The 18,880-nt window shown below is 41.5% G+C and overlaps 1 protein-coding gene across 3 annotated transcripts in view; it reads left to right on the plus strand.

Annotated features, from left to right (window-relative positions):
* RHBDF1 (rhomboid 5 homolog 1) overlaps positions 1–18,880 on the plus strand; it is a 270,222-nt gene that overhangs the window by 228,874 nt on the left and 22,468 nt on the right. For all 3 annotated transcript variants that reach the window (XM_077275324.1, XM_077275323.1, XM_077275325.1), the window contains one exon: positions 11,178–11,252. In XM_077275324.1, coding sequence (XP_077131439.1) covers positions 11,178–11,252 — 75 coding nt within the window. The remainder of the gene's footprint in view (positions 1–11,177; positions 11,253–18,880) is intronic.

Consider the following 18,880-nt stretch of genomic DNA (forward strand, 5'->3'; position numbering starts at 1 on the left):
TGTTGTGACATGTAACTTTGATGCCTGATCAGCGCAGGCGTCACTCTCTCCACCTTTGGACAAATCAAACATAAGGAGGAAGTCATGGCTGCAGTTGATCTATGACTTCCTCTTCATGCTCCGCTCAACAGGAAGCGGGGACAGTGATGGCAGAGCTGATTGGGCACCGGGGTCACGTGTCACAACATCATACTAGAGCCCCGGGGAAAGCGAGTGCTGACACCTCGGGAGCGACGTTAGCACGGGAGGTGAGTATAAGCTTTATTATTTTATCGCATTATTTTGTCCAAGTAGTGGACAACTTCTTTAACTTACTCATGCAAATTGCCTCTTCAGAGTAAAAGAGGGCTTGAACTCTGTAGTGACACTTATTGGAAGTAGCGATCCTGCAAGTCACAATCAACCCTTTAACGAGTCTTGCAATATGACTGACGAGGGCCAACAGCCCGGAACACCGTGTCTGCGAATTGAGACACTGATTTGGCTTTTATCCTAAGTCATATTGCAAGACTCATTAAAGGGTTGATTGTGATTTGTAGGATCGCTACTTCCAACAGGTGGCGCTATAGAGGTCAAGTCTTTTTCTCTGAAGAGGCAATTTGCATATTAAATTTCCCAGAGGAGCATTGCACGGCAAATAAGCCTCCTTACCTTGACAAGCCAGAGCTGGTATGTCACTCTCCACCAGGAGAAACCTTACCCCTTAACTTACTCAGAAACTTGAAATGTGCATGGAAGCAAAGAGTATGTAAAAGCCAAAAGGTGCCTGAAATAGATGCTCCCCAAAGGTGTGCATATCCTTTAAATGTTATTTAGTAGTGCACACCTAAAGTGAAGATCACTGAGCATAAATAAACACTTGTGGAACAATATATGTGTAATGATAAATTCACCTTTGAAGGAAGTGCGGAAGGAAGGAAATATGAAGATATTTATATGTACTTCACGAATAGACTTGTAACTCAACCATCAAATGACATAGCTATAGTTACCACATCAGGATGTGCTTTTTAGCGGTATCATCCAGCTGGAGCCTAACCCTCTGCTTTATTTCTAAGCCAGGAAGTATTCCTATATGTTATGTTATTTACTGAGCGAGAAAAAGACAATGAGAATTCCTCTTATTTAGTCTGAAGAATGGTTTTCTATTATTGGTCTCAGGCTGGGTATCTGGTCCTGCAGACATATGCAGCACCCCAGAGTCCTGGTCGTTGCAGTACTGATGCTCCGCCGCTAAGGGGGGCTATGGTACGTCTGATGGCACTGAAGGAGTCCACCTGGCCAGGTATCACAGACACCAATACACTTCACAGTCTGGCCTCCAGGGGGAGCTAAGGGTGCTATGTATTAGGCCACTCCTCACAATCTGGTAAAACTGGGGGTTAGATAGGAAGTTAGAGAGAAGCTGACTGGGTTGGAACCAGGCAACATCCTGTGGCAGAGGGTGTTGCAGGGGAAGATTCAGGGGGGTCCCTGTCAGGGGTGGGATCCTGACAGAGGCCTAGCGAACAGAAAGAACGTTACGGGACCGCACCTGCACTTCATCGCGGCGGTACCCCAAGAAAGGACAAGAAGCGAGGTTTATTGTGCTGAGTGAGAAACGAGATCAACGCAACAAGGAGAATCACCAGTAGGAGTCGTGCTGTAAGACGAGGCAACATCCTACTGAGGCGCGTGGCCGGAACGCCGAGGAAGTATTGAGCTCCAGGCCTTACTTCAAACCTACGGCAGGACAGTCAGTTATAGGCGGGCTGTCTCACTCAAATCACCTAAGAAGACATAGGGGGCAACATTTGGAGAGGGGCGACACTAGGGTCCCGGAAGAGGTCCGAGCCTACCCGTCATACGGGTGCGTCCTAGCCATATCATCTGGGGGGACGAAGAAGAACATCAAAATCGAGTTGTGAGGGAACTTCAGAAACAGACACAACAGTTGTGGGGACTATCCCGTAAGCACAGCAGGGGAGGACCACAACACACAAGCGCTAGAAGGTAGGCACAGATTTCCACCTGCAAAGGGAACTCTGGAGGTGCCATCGGACCGGCCGGACTCACGCAGCCCGGTTAACCGTATTCCGGACTGAGGATCCTGAAGCCTTCAGTAAAGAGGTAAAGAGACTGCAACCTGGTGTCTTCGTTATTTACTGCAACCTGCACCGCACCACAACCTCACATCACTCTCCACCTTCATTGGACGCCCCTCAGTAGGGTCACGGACCGGGCCCAGCCACCGTGACAACCCCAGGACCGAGACAGAGAGGCCCGGTACCGGGTACCCCTCGGCCCTGCGGCAGTGGGGGTGCTCCACATACTGTATTATCTAATTTGTTATCTATTTTTAATTGCTCAGTAGCTATTGCAGTAAACTTAGCTAGGGATGCTAAGCAGATTTTATATGGAAAATTGTCATGTTTCTTTTTAGGTCTGCCAATAAGTCGTAAGATAAGATTGATGTTAATGTTGATTTTACATATTGTTATCCAGGTTTAAATGCTGTTGATTTTGGCCATGCAGAGAACATTTTTTCCTCTTGGATTTTCCTTACTGAAAAGATTTGGTTCTTGCTGTTAATATGTTTTTAATGTGTCCAATATTGAGAGAACGCTTGACATTATTCCCACATTATCAATCATAGCTCAGGGGCTTAAAATACTAAACTAAATCCAGTTGTCAAATGCAATTACTTTCCAAAAGTGCTCACTGCTTATTATGTATCACCCCCTGAAATTCAACATGTCAGAGGATTTTTGCCCACCTGGTGGTCCATGGATATTTCCTGTAGTTCGGTCATGGAACGTTACACATGCTGAGTGGATAGCAGCAGTTCTTGTATAGTGGGTATCCTCTACTTACTGTGCAGAGTAACAGTTCATGCCTTTCTCATGGACATGAGCACTGTGATCTTGCTGCTGTTAAAGGTGGAACTGCAATCCTCCTCTCGGCAGCGCCGCTTTTTTTGTGTGATGGACAAAGCAAAGCGAGTGAAAAAATATGAGCCACCAAACCAGCAAGGGTTTTTCCAACTAAAGCATGACTATTTATTTCCATATTTGTTTATGGCCTCCACATACATGCAATATAAATAAAAATTGACCTTTTTCCTGTCAGAAATAGAAACTCTCAACAGCAGCCAATCGGAGCTCAGCTTTCATATTATAAACTGGTCACGTAAAATGAAAGCTGTGCTGCGATGGGTTGCTGTGGGTGACACAGACTGGTTTTGAAGCCAGGAGAGAACACATAGTGGGAATGTATCTAAAACACGAAGAAATGGTGGATGGAGAGCTAGAAACCTTTTGCGAAAGGCGGTGGGGACAGACAAGAGTTACATTTATTGATATACAGTGGGGAAAATAAGTATTTGATACACTGCCGATTTTGCAAGTTTTCCCACCTCCAAAAATGGAGAGGTCTGTAATTTTTATCGTAGGTACACTTCAACTGTGAGAGACAGAATCTTAAAAAAATATATGTAAAAATCACATTGTATGATTTTTATATAATTAATTTGCATTTTATTGCATAAAATAAGTAGTTGATATTATGTTATAGAAAAACCTATTACCGACCATTTGTTGGTACTGAAATCTTTGTTTGCAATCACAGTGGTCATACGTTTCCTGTAGTTCTTCACCAAGTTAGCACACACTGCAGCAGGGATTTTGGCCCACTCCTCCATACAGATCTTCTCCAGATCTTTGAGGTTTCGGCACTGTCGCTTGGCCACATTGGGTTTCACCTCCCTCCAAACATTTTTTTTTTGGTTTCAGGCCACTCTTACCGAGCCACTCTTTAGTTGCCCTGGCTGTGTGTTTCAGGTTATTGCCATGCTGAAAGACCCCGCAACGACACATCTTCAATGCTCTTACTGAGGAAAGGAGGTTGTTAGCCAAAATTTCCCAATACATGACCCCATCCATCCTCCCTTCAATATGGTACAGTCGTCCTGTCCCCTTTGCAGAAAAAGCACCCCCAATGTATGATGATTCCTTCACCATGCTTCATGGTTGGGAGGGTGTTCTTGGGGTTGTACTCATCCTTCTTCCTCCAAACACGGCGAGTGCAGTTGATACCAAAAAGTTCTATTTTGATCTCATCTGACCACATGACCTTCTCCCATGTCTCCTCTGGATCATTCAGATGGTCATTGGCGAACTTCAAATGGGCCTGGACGTGTGCTCGCATGAGCAGGGGAACCTTGCATACCCTGCAGGATATTAATCCGTGACTGCATAATGTGTTACTAGCGATAATGTTTGAGATTGTGGTCCCAGATCTCTTCAGGTCATTGACCCGGTCCTCCTGTGTATTTCTTAGAATCATCCTTGCCCCATGAGGCGAGATTTTGCATGGAGCCCCAGACCGAGAAAGATTGACAGTCATCTTGTGTTTCTTACATTTTCTAATAACTGTGCCAACATTTCTTACCTTCTCACCAACTGGCCTATTTTGCTGTAGCCAATCCCAGCTTTGTGCAGGTCTACAATTTTGTCCCTGGTGTTCTTAGACACCTCTTTGGTCTTGGGCATGGTGGAGAGGTTCAAGTGTGACTGGTTCAGTGTGTGTACAGATGTCTTTTATACAGGTAATGAGTTCAAACAGTTACAATCAATACAAGTAATGAGTGCAGAGTAGGCAGGCTTCTTAAGAAATAAGAAACACTAAGGCTACTTTCACACATCAGGTTTTCGCCGTCAGGCTAAATCCGGCTAATTTTCAAAAAACCGGATCAGGCGAATGTTGCCGCCGGATCAGGTTTTTTTCCCATAGACTTGTATTAGTGCCGGATTGCACCGGATGACATTGCGTTTCGTCCGGTTTTCGCCGGATCAGGCAAATCTGCCGATTCTGGCTTCTGAAAAAAACGTCTACTGCAACGTTTTTTGTCTCCGGCGAAAAAGTCTGAAGCGCTGGCTCCGGCGCTTCCGGCTGTTTGCTGCAATGAAGGCCTATGGGAGCTGGAAGGTGCCGGATCCGGAAAAAGGAGACGTTTATTCTCAGCGAGGAAGGCAAGCGTAGGACCTGATATAAGAGAGATGCCGTAAAGTTGCTATCAGGTACACATAAAATTGGCCATTTTTATGCGCTAAACGCTCTCATTTTTCATATTTCAAGTGCAGTAATGCAGTTCAGTTTTCATGTTTCATGTTTGCTTGTCTTAGCGCTGCAGTGTGCTGCCTTTTTTACTTGACTGTATATGAGTTGGTTACTCTAGGTTCAGCACCTGTTCACACTTAGTCTATGTATGGATGTGACAGTCAGTTTTTTCAAATATATTACAAGTTCATAGACACCAAACATGTCTAGATTCTTTTTTATTTACCGTATTTTTTGGACTATAAGACGCACCGGACTATAAGGCGGACCCAGGTTTTAGAGGTGGAAAATAGGGAAAAAAATATTTGAAGCAAAAAAATGTGGTAAAATATTTAATAACATACTATTATATGTGGTGTTATTATATATAATAGTATGTTATTATGTTGGACGCTGCAGGACCAGTGTGGTGTCTGTGAAGCACTATATGAAGATGCTGGAGGGTGAGTATAAGAATGGGGGCACAGGACTTATATTGAAAGCACCACTCCAGCACTGCAAAATAACACTGGAGTGCTGCTTTAAAATCCCATGGGAGAACTATAACTCCTAGCATGTCCTGTAGATCCTATGACATGCTGGGAGTTATAGTTCACTAAAGGAGTGGCAGAGTGCTTTATTGTGTTTTGGAAAGACTAACCTCTTAATTGTGGCAGCCAGCCTGTGGTGAGGTATAAGCATCCCATGACTGTACACAGAGCCCTCCCTCGTTGCCTTTCCACAGCACAGGTAATGGAAGCCAGCAGATTCTAGTGTTGGAGTCTGAAGGACCTGTGATGATGTCAAGAAGAGGGAGGGCTCTGTGCTGCCATGTGATGCTCCAGCCCGCCCACTTCTGACATCATCACAGGTCCTCCTTGTGCACACTGCAGAGCACTCAGCTCCAGCCCAGGCAGGTACCAGCGATCTCCTCACTCCTCGCCCCTGCTGCTGCTGCCTCCTCCTCCCCCGGACACACTGATCTCCCCAGCTGCTGCAGGAATCGGCTCTGGGGAAGCCATGTGTGTCCCTGCTTAAGTGCAGTATTAATTTGCTGCTCCGGCTCACTGCTCAGCTGATAGGTGGGCGGGGAGTAGCTAATGAATATTCACTGCACTTAATCATCGGGACCACGTGGTTTCCCCAGCAGCTGATTCCCGGCAGTGGGGACATTTTTCTGCCTCCTGAAGTGGGATATCATTGCGATCCCACTCGCTGCTGCCCCCCTCCCCACATGCTACATCCCTACCATAAGACGCACCCACACTTTCCTCCCTAATTTGGAGGAAAAAAAGTGCGTCTTATGGTCAGAAAAATACGGTAAGTGGTGAAAAAAAATCCAAAATTTGTTTAAAAAAAAAAAATTGCATCATTTTCAGATACCCGTAGCATCTCCATTTTTCATGATCTCTGGTTGGGTCAGGGCTAGTGATGAGCGAGTATACTTGTTGCTCGGGTGGTCTCCGAGTATTTGTTAGTGCTCGGAGATTTAGTTTTCCTCGCATCAGCTGCATGATTTACGGCTGCTGGACAGCCTGAATACATTTGGGGGTTGCTAAGGAATCCTCACATATATTCAGCCTGTCTAGCTGCCGTAAATCATGCAGCTGCGTGGACAAAAACGAAATCTCCGAGCACTAACAAATACTCGGCGACCACCCGAGCGTGCCCCGGAAAAACCCGAGCAACGAGTATACTCGCTCATCACTAGTGAGGGCTTTTTTTTTGCACGCGGAGCTGACGTTTTTAATGATACCGTTTTAGTGTAGATACGATCTTTTGATCGCCCGTTATTGCATTTTAATGCAATGTTGCGGCAACCAAAAAAAGTAATTCTAGCGTTTTGAATTTTTTTTTCGTTATGCCGTTTAGCGATCGGGTTAATTCTTTTTTTAATTGATTGGGCGATTCTGAACGTGGTGATACTAAATATGTGTATGTTTGATTTTTTTATGGTTTTATTTTGAATGGGGTGAAAGGGCGGTGATTTAAACTTTTTATGTATTTTTTATAAACTTTTTTTTTTTTTTCTTTTTTTTACTTTTAGCATGCTTCAATAGTCATGGGAGACTAGAAGCTTGCATAACCTGATCGGTTCTGCTATATATAGGCAGTGATCAGATTGCCTGCATGTAGCAGAGTACCTCACGTAGGGCTCTTTTCCACTTAAGAGAAAAAAAATGGTCCGATTTACGGACCAAAAAAACGGAGGTAAATCATGCGATTGTCATGTGAGTGTCATGCGATTTTTTTTTTAATCTCAACATCCGTATTGCTGTCCGATTTTTACGCACCGGTGTCCTTTGAAAAGCCAGCAAATCGGTGCTGTGTACAGTAAAATCACACTGACAGATTAGAATAGAAAGGATAGAATAGATATATACACATAGAATAGGTGTATATATACATATATATATGTCATTGAGACACAAATATATATATATATTTTTATTTAATACAGAGATAGCAAAAAAGACGGTACCGTAATTCAATTGCCGGCTTTTTGCTATCTCCTTCCCAAACCCGACAGGATATGAGACATGGTTTACATATAGTAAACCATTTCATATCCCTTATTTTATTACATATTCCTGACTACTAATGTAAGAAGTGTCTTTGTGTAAAATTTGGTGGCTCTAGCTGTTAAAATAAAGGGTTAAATCACGGAATAAATTGGCGTGGGCTCCCGCTAACTATTACAACACCATGTGTCTTTATTTCATTAAAATACTTTTTTCCTAAAGTGTGTGTTTCATTAACCATTTACTAGTATTGGATTAAAAATGGATAGGTGTCTCATTGACACCTCTCCATTATTAACCTGGCTTAATGTCACCTTACAATAGCAAGGTGACATTAACCCTTTATTACCCCATATCCCACTGCTACAGGGAAGTGGGAAGAGAGAGGCTAAGTGCCAGAATAGGCACATCTTACAGATGTGCCTTTTCTGGAGTGGCTGGGGGCAGATGTTTTTAGCCGGGGGGGGGGGGGGTGTCCTATAACCATGGTCCCTCTCTAGGCTATTAATATCTGCCCTCAGTCACTGGCTTTACAACTCTGGCGGAGAACGGGAGCCCACGCCAATTTTTTACTGTGATTTAACCCTTTATTTTAACAGCTAGAGCTACCAAATTTTACACAAAGATACTTCTTACATTATTAGTCAGGAATATGTAATAAAATAAGGGATATGAAATGGTTTACTGTATTTGTATTTTACTGGGTTTGTGAAGGAGATAGCAAAAGCGGGCAAATGAATCACCGGCTTTTGTGCTATCCAGCTCTGTATGAAATATATATATATATATATATATATATATATATATATATATATATATATATATATATATATATATATATATATACCTATTCTAAGTGTATATATCTATTCTATTCTAACCTGTCAGTGTGATTTTACTGTACACCGCGCTGAATTGCCGGCTTTTCAAAGGACACCGGTGCGTAAAAATCAGACAGCACTCGCATGGTCCGAGTGCTGTACGATTTTTTTCTCGCACCCATTGACTTACATTGGCGAGTCTCGTCCGTCATGCTGCGATTTTTTTCTCAGTCCGATTTCAGCTGAGAAAAAAATCGCAGATGAGATGTCACCCATTGAATAACATTGGTCCGAGTGCAATCCGATTTTTTATCAGATTGCACTCGTCCGTTATTCTCGCAAGTGGAAATGAGCCCTTACCATGAGCCCTGACCACTGGGCGGCGCTCATAGCAATTCGGCATTGACAACCATAGAGGTCTGCAGGAGACCTCTGGTTGTCATGCCAACTCATCGGTGACCCGCGATCATGTGACGTGGGTCACTGATTGGCGGATTTCAGGCACGATTGCCAGAAGCTTATGTTAAATGCTTCTGTCAGCGTTTGACAGCGGCATTTAATGGGTTAATAGCCATGGGTGAATCGCGATTCCACCTGCAGCTGTTCCGGGCACATGTCAGCTGTTCAAAACAGAAGAGATGTGGGCTTAGCGCCGGAGCCCACATCAAAGGGGGAGACACGACATGCGCTGTACTAGAACGGCAAAGGGTTAAAAATAATGCAATCTGATTTTCTGTTTTTTATTTTTAGTCTGTCACTCACAGTTGAAGTTGTACACAGTTGTACCTATGATAAAGAATTCTATAGCTGTCCATTCTTTACAGATGGGAAAACTTCCAAAATCGTCAGTGTATAAAATACTTATTTTCCTCACTGTAATATTCAGAACTACACACAGTATCACGCCTCCTCTTGTCAACACTGTCCACTAGCAGATCAGAGCCGTTAGAGGAGGCCATGGGAAGAGCAGTGGCTGTGTGACATGTAGCTTACAGTTGTCATATGGTCAGTATACTGAGCAGAGAGATACAATAACAGGAGCCAGAAAAAGGTGTAAGGAATTGCCCAGTGAACATTTGAAGGCATGGTTGGGTAACTTTAGAGAGGTACTGGACCTCAGGGAGTTTAAAAAAAATAATAGATTCTGAGATAATCCCTTCTTATAGGCAACATTACAGGACATCCTCTTATTAATTGGCAAAGTACCCCATATAAAATAAAAAGATCACCCAAAAGTAGTTAGATGCAGTAGAAATAATTGGCATTACATTTCATCTCCACTCATTGTGCAAAGTAAATATTTCAATACGATGGTGGCTCAATATCATATCAAGCAAAGCACAGTGTAGCAATAGTGTCCAGAATAGTAGAAGCAGGTATGGCACTCACAGAAAATGTAAACTCTAATCATTTTTCCAAACAAACATGAAAAAACTGGCACAGATAATAGCAGTTCTCCCTAACATTAGGGGCCACTATTGTCCAGTTGGAGAGTACCGAGTACTGCTATTGGCCATCCAATTCTTCATATTCATGTACGGAATAAATAGTGGATTTCAAATTGTCATTATGTGCTATACTTGTTTTTACTTTTATAGATAAAATTAAAAAAACATATACTTAACCTCCCAGAGTGGTGACATTCCTCCGATGTATACCTACTGTATATCAGAGGAGTGGTGTAGGACTGGGATGTGATTTTTTTTTTTTTTTTAATGTGCGGCATTTGAGCAGGTAATGAGGGGTGGGCCAGAGTGGACATGTCAAATGTTTTCTCAAAATTGGACACACTGAAGACATATTTATAAATAAAGGAAATCGTTAGCCACCAGATGGCTGATACTGCTTAGAAGCACATCCTGTGATAACTAGAATGATATCATTGTGTAAGCCACAAGCCTATCTATGAAGTGTTTACATGTAAATATCCTTTTTATTGCCTCCCTCACCTCAAATGTTGTGGATGGGAATCAAGCTCTGATGTGAGATGAAAGACTTGTTAGAAAGCTCAGCAAGTATTCTCACATAAGAGCTCCACAAATCAGGCCTTGAATCTAGAGACCAATGGCAAACCGCTTATTTTGCGGAGGGAAGCATAGGTGAGTCAGAAATTTCCACTGCAGGAGCTACTGCTGGGAAAATGTAATATTACATAGTGGTTATTGAGATAATTAGGGATTAATGTTATATGGATTCTCAAAGTCTGCTGAATTTGTTATTTGCTAGCGGCTGTCCTCTGTCACATAAAGGAAGTCATACACATGCTGTAATAGGTTAGGGACAGGGGTTGTCATGCTGTGACAACCTTTTTATGAGATTTTTAGTAACAATATTTAATGAATTTCTCTCTAGTAGTATGTAATGTAGTGTGCAGCAGTAAGTACAGTAGGAGCTGCCCAGCTCTGCGGGGAAGTGAGATAGAGCAAGGTAAAGTGTATGCTACTTGATTATACGTGACGCCGAGTACACCACTGGTATATATGGTGGATACTCGGTTATCTCATTCATTCATATGCACTTGCGCCAGTAAGACACTCAGTATTTTCACTAGCCTGTACGTCAATTTGATTTGTTTTGCTCTCTAATATGATTATCTTTCTCCGAGCTGGAAGACAGTACTATGTCCCAACGTGTGGGCGGCTGAGCATCTTCGGTTTACTCAAGCTACATTTTTCTTAGAACTAAGAATATATAGATTTTTAAATAAATATTTGAACAATTTCTCAATGATAATAATTAACTCTATTTCAATTTGTAGGTTCTAAGAAATAAAGGAGTTTACGAAAATGTCAGATATGTCCAACAAGAAAACTTTTGGATTGGACCAAATTCAGTAAGTGACAGATTATTATTTTTTTCAAGGCGATACGCTTCCAAAGGGGAGCATTCACTGCTGTGGAAATGATCTTAGTTGATACTTCTGCCATTCTTATCATTTGCCAGAAAATGCAGTATGTAACCTTAAAGGGGTGGTCTGAAATCAAAATTATTTTTTTTCTAAATCCCTATCTACACCATGCTCCAAATTATTATGCAAATTACATTTTTCTCGGATTTTCCTAAATGGTCGGTGCAAATGACAGTCAGTCTAATAAAAGTCATCACCCATTAGAGTATACATCGAATTTTATTGAAGAAACCTCCCAATAATAACAGTATAATCTCCAAAATGAGTAAAAACTCAAAATGCACTGTTTCAAATTATTAGGCACAGTATAATTTCTAAACATTTGATATGTTTTAAAGAACTGAAAATGCTCATTTGTGGAATTTGCAGCATTAGGAGGTCACATTCACTGAACAAAAAAGCTATTTAACTCTAAAACATCCCAACAGGCCAAGTTACATGTTAACATAGGAACCCTTCTTTGATATCACCTTCACAATTCTTGCATCCATTGAACTTGTGAGTTTTTGGAGAGTTTCTGCTTGTATTTCTCTGCATGAAGTCAGAATAGCCTCCCAGAGCTTCTGTTTTGGTGTGAACTGCCTCCCACCCTCATAGATCTTTTGCTTGATGATACTCCAAAGGATCTCTATAGAGTTGAGGTCAGGGAAAGATGGTGTCCACACCATGAGTTTATCTCCTTTTATGCCCATAGCAGCCAATGACTCGGAGATATTCTTTGCAGCATGAGATGGTGCATTGTCATGCATGAAGATGATTTTACTCCTGAAGGCACGTTTCTGCTTCTTATACCATGGAAGAAAGTTGTCAGTCAGAAACTCTATATACTTTGCAGAGGTCATTTTCACACCTTCAGGAACCTTAAAGGGCCCTACCAGCTGTTTCCCCATGATTCTGGCCCAAAACATGACTCCTCCACCTCCTTGCTGACGTCGCAGCCTTGTTGGGACATGGTGGCCATCCACCAACCATCCACTACTCCATCCATCTGGACCATCCAGGGTTGCTCGATACTCATCAGTAAACAAGACTGTTTGAAAATTAGTCTTCATGTATGTCTGGGCCCAATACAACCATTTCTGCTTGTGAACACAGTTTAGGGGTAGCCTAATAGTAGGTTTATGCACCACAGCAAACCTTTGAAGGATCCTATACCTTGAGGTTCGAGGGACTCCAGAGGCACCAGCAGCTTAAAATAACTATTTGCTGCTTTGTAATGGTATTTTGGCAGCTGCTCTCTTAATCCAATGAATTTGTCTGGCAGAAAACTTCCTCATCATGCCTTTATCTGCATGAACTCTGTCTGTGCTCTGTTTCAGTCACAAATCTCTTCACAGTATGACGATCACTCTTTAAGTTTTTGTGAAATATCTAATGTTTTCATACCTTGCCCAAGGCATTGCACTATTTAACACTTTTCAGCAGCAGAGAGATCCTTTTTGTTTCCCATATTGCTCGAAACCTGTGGCCTGCTTAATAATGTGGAACATCATTTTTAAGTAGTTATCCTTTAATTAGAATCACCTGGAAAACTAACTATCACATGTGTTTAAGATTGATTTCAGTGATTCATTAGCACTGAGACACAATACCATCCACGAGTTTATTTGAAAAACAAAACAATTAAATCTTTATGACACTTAAATCCAATTTGCATAATAATTTGAAAGACAGTGTATTTGATGTCATAATCTAAATTATTTTCCAATACACTTGAATTACATAGTTACATAGTTACATAGTTATTGAGGTTGAAGGAAGACTTTAAGTCCATCTAGTTCAACCCATAGCCTAACCTAACATGCCCTAACATGTTGATCCAGAGGAAGGCAAAAAAAACCCATGTGGCAAAGAGTAACTCCACCATGGGGAAAAAAATTCCTTCCCGACTCCACATACGGCAATCAGACTAGTTCCCTGGATCAACGCCTTATCAAGGAATCTAGTGTATATACCCTGTAATATTATACTTTTCCAGAAAGGTATCCAGTCCCCTCTTAAATTTAATTAATGAATCACTCATTACAACATCATACGGCAGAGAGTTCCATAGTCTCACTGCTCTTACAGTAAAGAATCCGCGTCTGTTATTATGCTTAAACCTTCTTTCCTCCAGACGTAGAGGATGCCCCCTTGTCCCTGTCTCAGGTCTATGATCAAAAAGATCATCAGAAAGGTCTTTGTACTGTCCCCTCATATATTTATACATTAAAATAAGATCACCCCTTAGTCTTCGTTTTTCCAAACTAAATAGCCCCAAGTGTAATAACCTATCTTGGTATTGCAGACCCCCCAGTCCTCTAATAACCTTGGTCGCTCTTCTCTGCACCCGCTCTAGTTCAGCTATGTCTTTCTTATACACCGGAGACCAGAACTGTGCACAGTATTCTAAGTGTGGTCGAACTAGTGACTTGTATAGAGGTAAAATTATGTTCTCCTCATGAGCATCTATGCCTCTTTTAATACATCCCATTATTTTATTTGCCTTTGTAGCAGCTGCCTGACACTGGCCACTGAATATGAGTCTGTCATCCACCCATACACCCAGGTCTTTTTCATTGATGGTTTTGCCCAGAGTTTTAGAATTAAGCACATAGTTATACATCTTATTACTTCTACCCAAGTGCATGACCTTACATTTATCCCCATTAAAGCTCATTTGCCATTTATCAGCCCAAGCTTCTAGTTTACATAAATCATCCTGTAATATAAAATTGTCCTCCCCTGTATTGATTACCCTACAGAGTTTAGTGTCATCTGCAAATATTGAAATTCTACTCTGAATGCCCCCTACAAGGTCATTAATAAATATGTTAAAAAGAAGAGGGCCCAATACTGACCCCTGTGGTACCCCACTGCTAACCGCGACCCAGTCCGAGTGTGCTCCATTAATAACCACCCTTTGTTTCCTATCCCTGAGCCAGCTCTCAACCCACTTACACATATTTTCCCCTATCCCCATTACTCTCATTTTATGTATCAACCTTTTGTGTGGCACCGTATCAAAAGCTTTGGAAAAGTCCATATACACTACGTCCACTGGGTTCCCTTGGTCCAGTCCGGAACTTACCTCTTCATAGAAGCTGATCAAATTAGTCTGACATGAGCGGTCCCTAGTAAACCCGTGCTGATACTGGGTCATGAGGTTATTCCTCTTCAGATACTCCAGTATAGCATCCCTTAGAATGCCCTCCAGGATTTTACCCACAGTAGAGGTTAAACTTACTGGCCTATAATTACCGAGTTCAGTTTTTGCCCCTTTTTTGAATATTGGCACCACATTTGCTATACGCCAGTCCTGTGGTACAGACCCTGTTATTATGGACTCTTTAAAGATTAAAAATAATGGTCTATCAATGACTGTACTTAGTTCCTGCAGTACTACAATTAAAAGTTCCCTATCATCTCTAACAGCTTTTCTCTGTTATTTTTTTCTACTTCCTTTTTGAAGACGCTTTGTTTGACAATCTCAGTCCATTCTGGGATACTCAAGTGAAGTTCTTCAGGGGGCAGAAGCAGCGGTCCCTGCTCCTCCCTGAAACAAGGCGTCATCAGTGATATTTGTTTCAGGGGTTGGTCTAGTCCCTGAGCGCAGAGCACTGTGTGATGTGCATAGTGACAGCGAGCTCTCTGTTGCTGACTCGGATCAGCAGTAACGAGCCAGTTACAGAGCATGTTGTCAGATTACCTGATGTGCAGAGACTAGCGGTGCCCCCGCAAGTGACATCACACCAGGTAATCTGACAGGATGAAAATTTGGATTTCAAATCCCCCCTTTTAAGCTTTATATTTTTTATCTCGTACACATGGCTGTTTTGTAGCCATACATTCAATGGGACTGGATCCCATCCCGTGCGATCCTCGGTCAGTGGTAAAGCTACAGTATTTCTAGATTTTTAGTTTATTTTAATGAATAAATTGATAAAAAAGCACTAAAGTTTATATGGAGTTACTTTAGCATTCAACTTTCTGTTTGACCTAGAGAGCGGTAGAGATTGTGTAGAGAAGGTGACTTTTTATGCAAACCATGCCTATCTTCGGAATATGAACATTCTACTTCATAAATATTACATATGGCAGACTTAATAAACATTGCATTGTTTAAACTGCATCATTTAGGATTTATCACAAGATGCTGCAGGTTCATACTTTCACAGCTGGAAAGTGAACATTTTCTACATAAGATACAGCACATAAAATGACTGACAAAATGCAAGACACAGGATGCAAACCTAATTTTCCAAAGATTGTCTAGTTTAGGAAATTAGGAAATTCTGTTGTGTAATTCTGAGTTAGGGCTCGCTCACCCTTGAGAATAAATCGGACTAATGCAAGCCAATAAAAAAATTGCATTGTATTCAGACTAATGTTATTCTGTGCGCTCATCTGCATTTTTTTTTCAGTCCTGATCGGATCGAGATTGGACTGAAAAAAAAAGCAGCATGTGAAATTTGTATTGCACGCACCCATATAAGTCTATTTATGCGTGTGAAACATCGCACTGCACTCAGATGTCACCCGAGTGCAGTGCGATTCCTGTGGACGCCAGCAGCAGAGGAGATGGCAAAATTAATTTATCTGTCTCCTCCACACCTGTGCTGCGATTCTCTGATGTGAAAAGATCGGAGGAGCATAGAGCACTGACACTCAGATCACACTCGCAGCAGAGCTGGAGCCGAGGGTCATTAGCATCTCGTATCGGATGTGATACGCTAGTGTGACATCAGCCTAAGGCACACTTTCCATAATAATATATTGCTTGGATCGTTTTGTATGAAACTGCTTGCAAGATCACAACATAAAATTGCATGCTTAATGTACATTGCAAATTTCGACCATATGACGATAGAAATCCCTTTTGATTTGCAAAGATCGAAAATTGCAAGTGCATGTGATCCCATTTACACTTGCAATGTTACGCTCCCTCTAAAGACTTACATTCGGTGAGATGCTGTACTGCATTCCACTGATTCCACTGTAGCTTGAATGTGCTTGTGCAGTGATTGGATGTGATTTTTTTTGTGGACCCCTGGTTTTAAAGAGGAACTGTCAACTCTTCTAAGATGTCACTTTTACTAAATATTTGCATTATTCAATAGGATAACAATTCTGGCGAATTTCAGAACTCCTTGTTATGTTCCTCTGTTTTTCCTCCTAAAATGCATAAACAGATTGGTGTTGAATGTGCTACATATTAAATTAACTTTGTATCAGTGCTAGTAGTGTCTTATTATGTAGCCACACACCAGGGGTGAACACGGACTGAAGAGGGCCGCTGTGCAAGAACAGTATATGGGCTCCTTGGAGTCCAATAATGTGTCTTTCAGAAGCTTTTCGCTGCTTTTGAGGTGGAGAGTGGGCCCCCTTACCACTTGGGCCCCTGGTTGCACTGATGGTATGTTTGCCCCTGCCGCACACTTTATTGCTAAGGTCATCTATTAGTGGATATTAGTTACAAAGAGTGTTTCCTGTTCTTGAGGGTGTGATATGTCTACATGTTACATGGATAGAGGTGGTACTATAGGAACATTAATGCAGATTACAGTTAATTGCTGAGGTCCCAGCAGTTGGACACCATTTGATCTCATAAAATCTCTTTAAAGGGAATCTGTCATCTCTAAAAATGATATACACACACCTGCAGATATAGTTGTAATCTGCAGGTAAATACATTGAAAATCTGTTCTGCACACATATGCTGCAGAACTGGCGGTCAGTGAGTGTGCCTTTGTGTGATTACAGTGCTCACTGTATAGTGAAGGAGGACTGTAAGGCCGGGGTGACACTTGCGAGTGCAATGCAAGAAACTCACGCTTCAATACCTGGCACTCAGGACCGGAGCGTGCGGCTGCATGTATTTCTATGCAACTAAACACTTTGCCCGCTGTGCCGGGCATTGAGGCGAGAGAATCGCGCAAGTTTCTCGCCTCAATACCCGGCACTGCAACCGGCACTTGGGACTGGAGTGTTCAGCTGCATAGAAATACATGCAGCCATACGCTCCGGTCCCGAGTGCCAGGTATAGAGGCGCGAGTTTCTCGCATTGCACTTGCAAGTGTGACCCCGGCCTTACAGCTCCCATCACCGCCCGATGACAGGACGTGAGCAGCTGCAAGGAGAATTTAACTTCATTTTCTCCCTGTAGCCGCTACTCCAGGAAGGCAGCTAGGCATGACATAAATGCTATTTACATGCACATTACTCAGATTACTACTTTATCTGCAATCAAATAGCAGTTTTGGAGGTTACAGGCTAAGTTTAAAAATAATCTTTGGGTCTATTCCTTTTGTTATATACCATAGGTTAAAGCTTTTAGTGCCCAGATGCTATTATACCTTGATAAATCCTGGGGCTAAATTGCTTGTTATAGGTTTCTACAAACACCACTGTATAGGTGAAAATGAGAACAATCTAAATTTTATTTAATGGCTTTGTCCACTACCCCGACCATTTTTTTTTTAAATTTTATATTCCACAGTGTAAAATGAAAATAATACGAGTAGTGGACTATCCTTTTAAGGATTTGGAACAATTAGCATATGAGAATGATTGTGTTAGGTTCACGGTGTCCTGAAATGATCTTTTTGTTTTCTATTTATTATTGGCATGTAGACATTCTCTGAAATATTTGCAATTAAGGAATTAATTTAAATGTTTTGTTACAAGAACCGACAACTAGGTTTCTTGGTAGAAATATTTGGGACTCTGCCAACTTGAATGAATTTGGATACAGAGAGAACCATTTGCTTCATAAGCATGCTGTCTAAATCTGACATCCCTTATTGTATGCAGAAGTGTCAATACTATGTTATTTTAATTAATATATTAATACTTTCTATATTAAGCTAGTTTCATGCAACCTAATGTACTCAAAATGTTCCTAGTTTACATTGTGAAATGACTGTGACTGTTCTTTGTCCTGCTCCTATTGATGACACAATCAGTCATGTAATACCTACATAAACATTAGACACATATGCAATTGTAATGTGCAATTATAGTGCAGTCTCTTTATATAAAATAATAGCGGTGCGACTTTATGTAACTTTATTAAGGTCCTACACTTCCAATCATGTGCCATTCACCCAAAATATAAACTGTAAGTTAATGTTCCTAAGTCGTGGCCTTATGTCTTTAGCTCATATTCATCCCTCTTAGGACATGTCGCTTTTCTAACCTCTGTTTTAGTAAACATGTAAACACAGCATCTTTTTTTTAATCTTTGCTTTGTGCTTTTCTTCTAATATTTCCCTTTAAAACTTAAAAATAATTTTACAATTTGGCATAATTGCTGCCATTGGGTATATCCCTACTCAGTCTGATACTGTAAGCATTGATTAGAGTCAGTGTGTACGGTCACATTCCAGGAAATCTTTGTAGAATAGACCATAACACACAGACCATGTAAGTGCTCTTACTACTCTAGGAAATAAGGAGGATTTCTTACTAGTTCCTGCTACACCATAGCAAAAAGAGAATTCTAAATATCTCCCTCAACCTAAGTGTGACTGTGCCTTCAGACACTTTTTATGAGGATATTTTACAAACAACAT

The sequence above is a fragment of the Ranitomeya variabilis genome, chromosome 7 (genome assembly GCF_051348905.1).
Source record: "Ranitomeya variabilis isolate aRanVar5 chromosome 7, aRanVar5.hap1, whole genome shotgun sequence".
Classification (NCBI taxonomy): Eukaryota; Metazoa; Chordata; class Amphibia; order Anura; family Dendrobatidae; genus Ranitomeya; species Ranitomeya variabilis.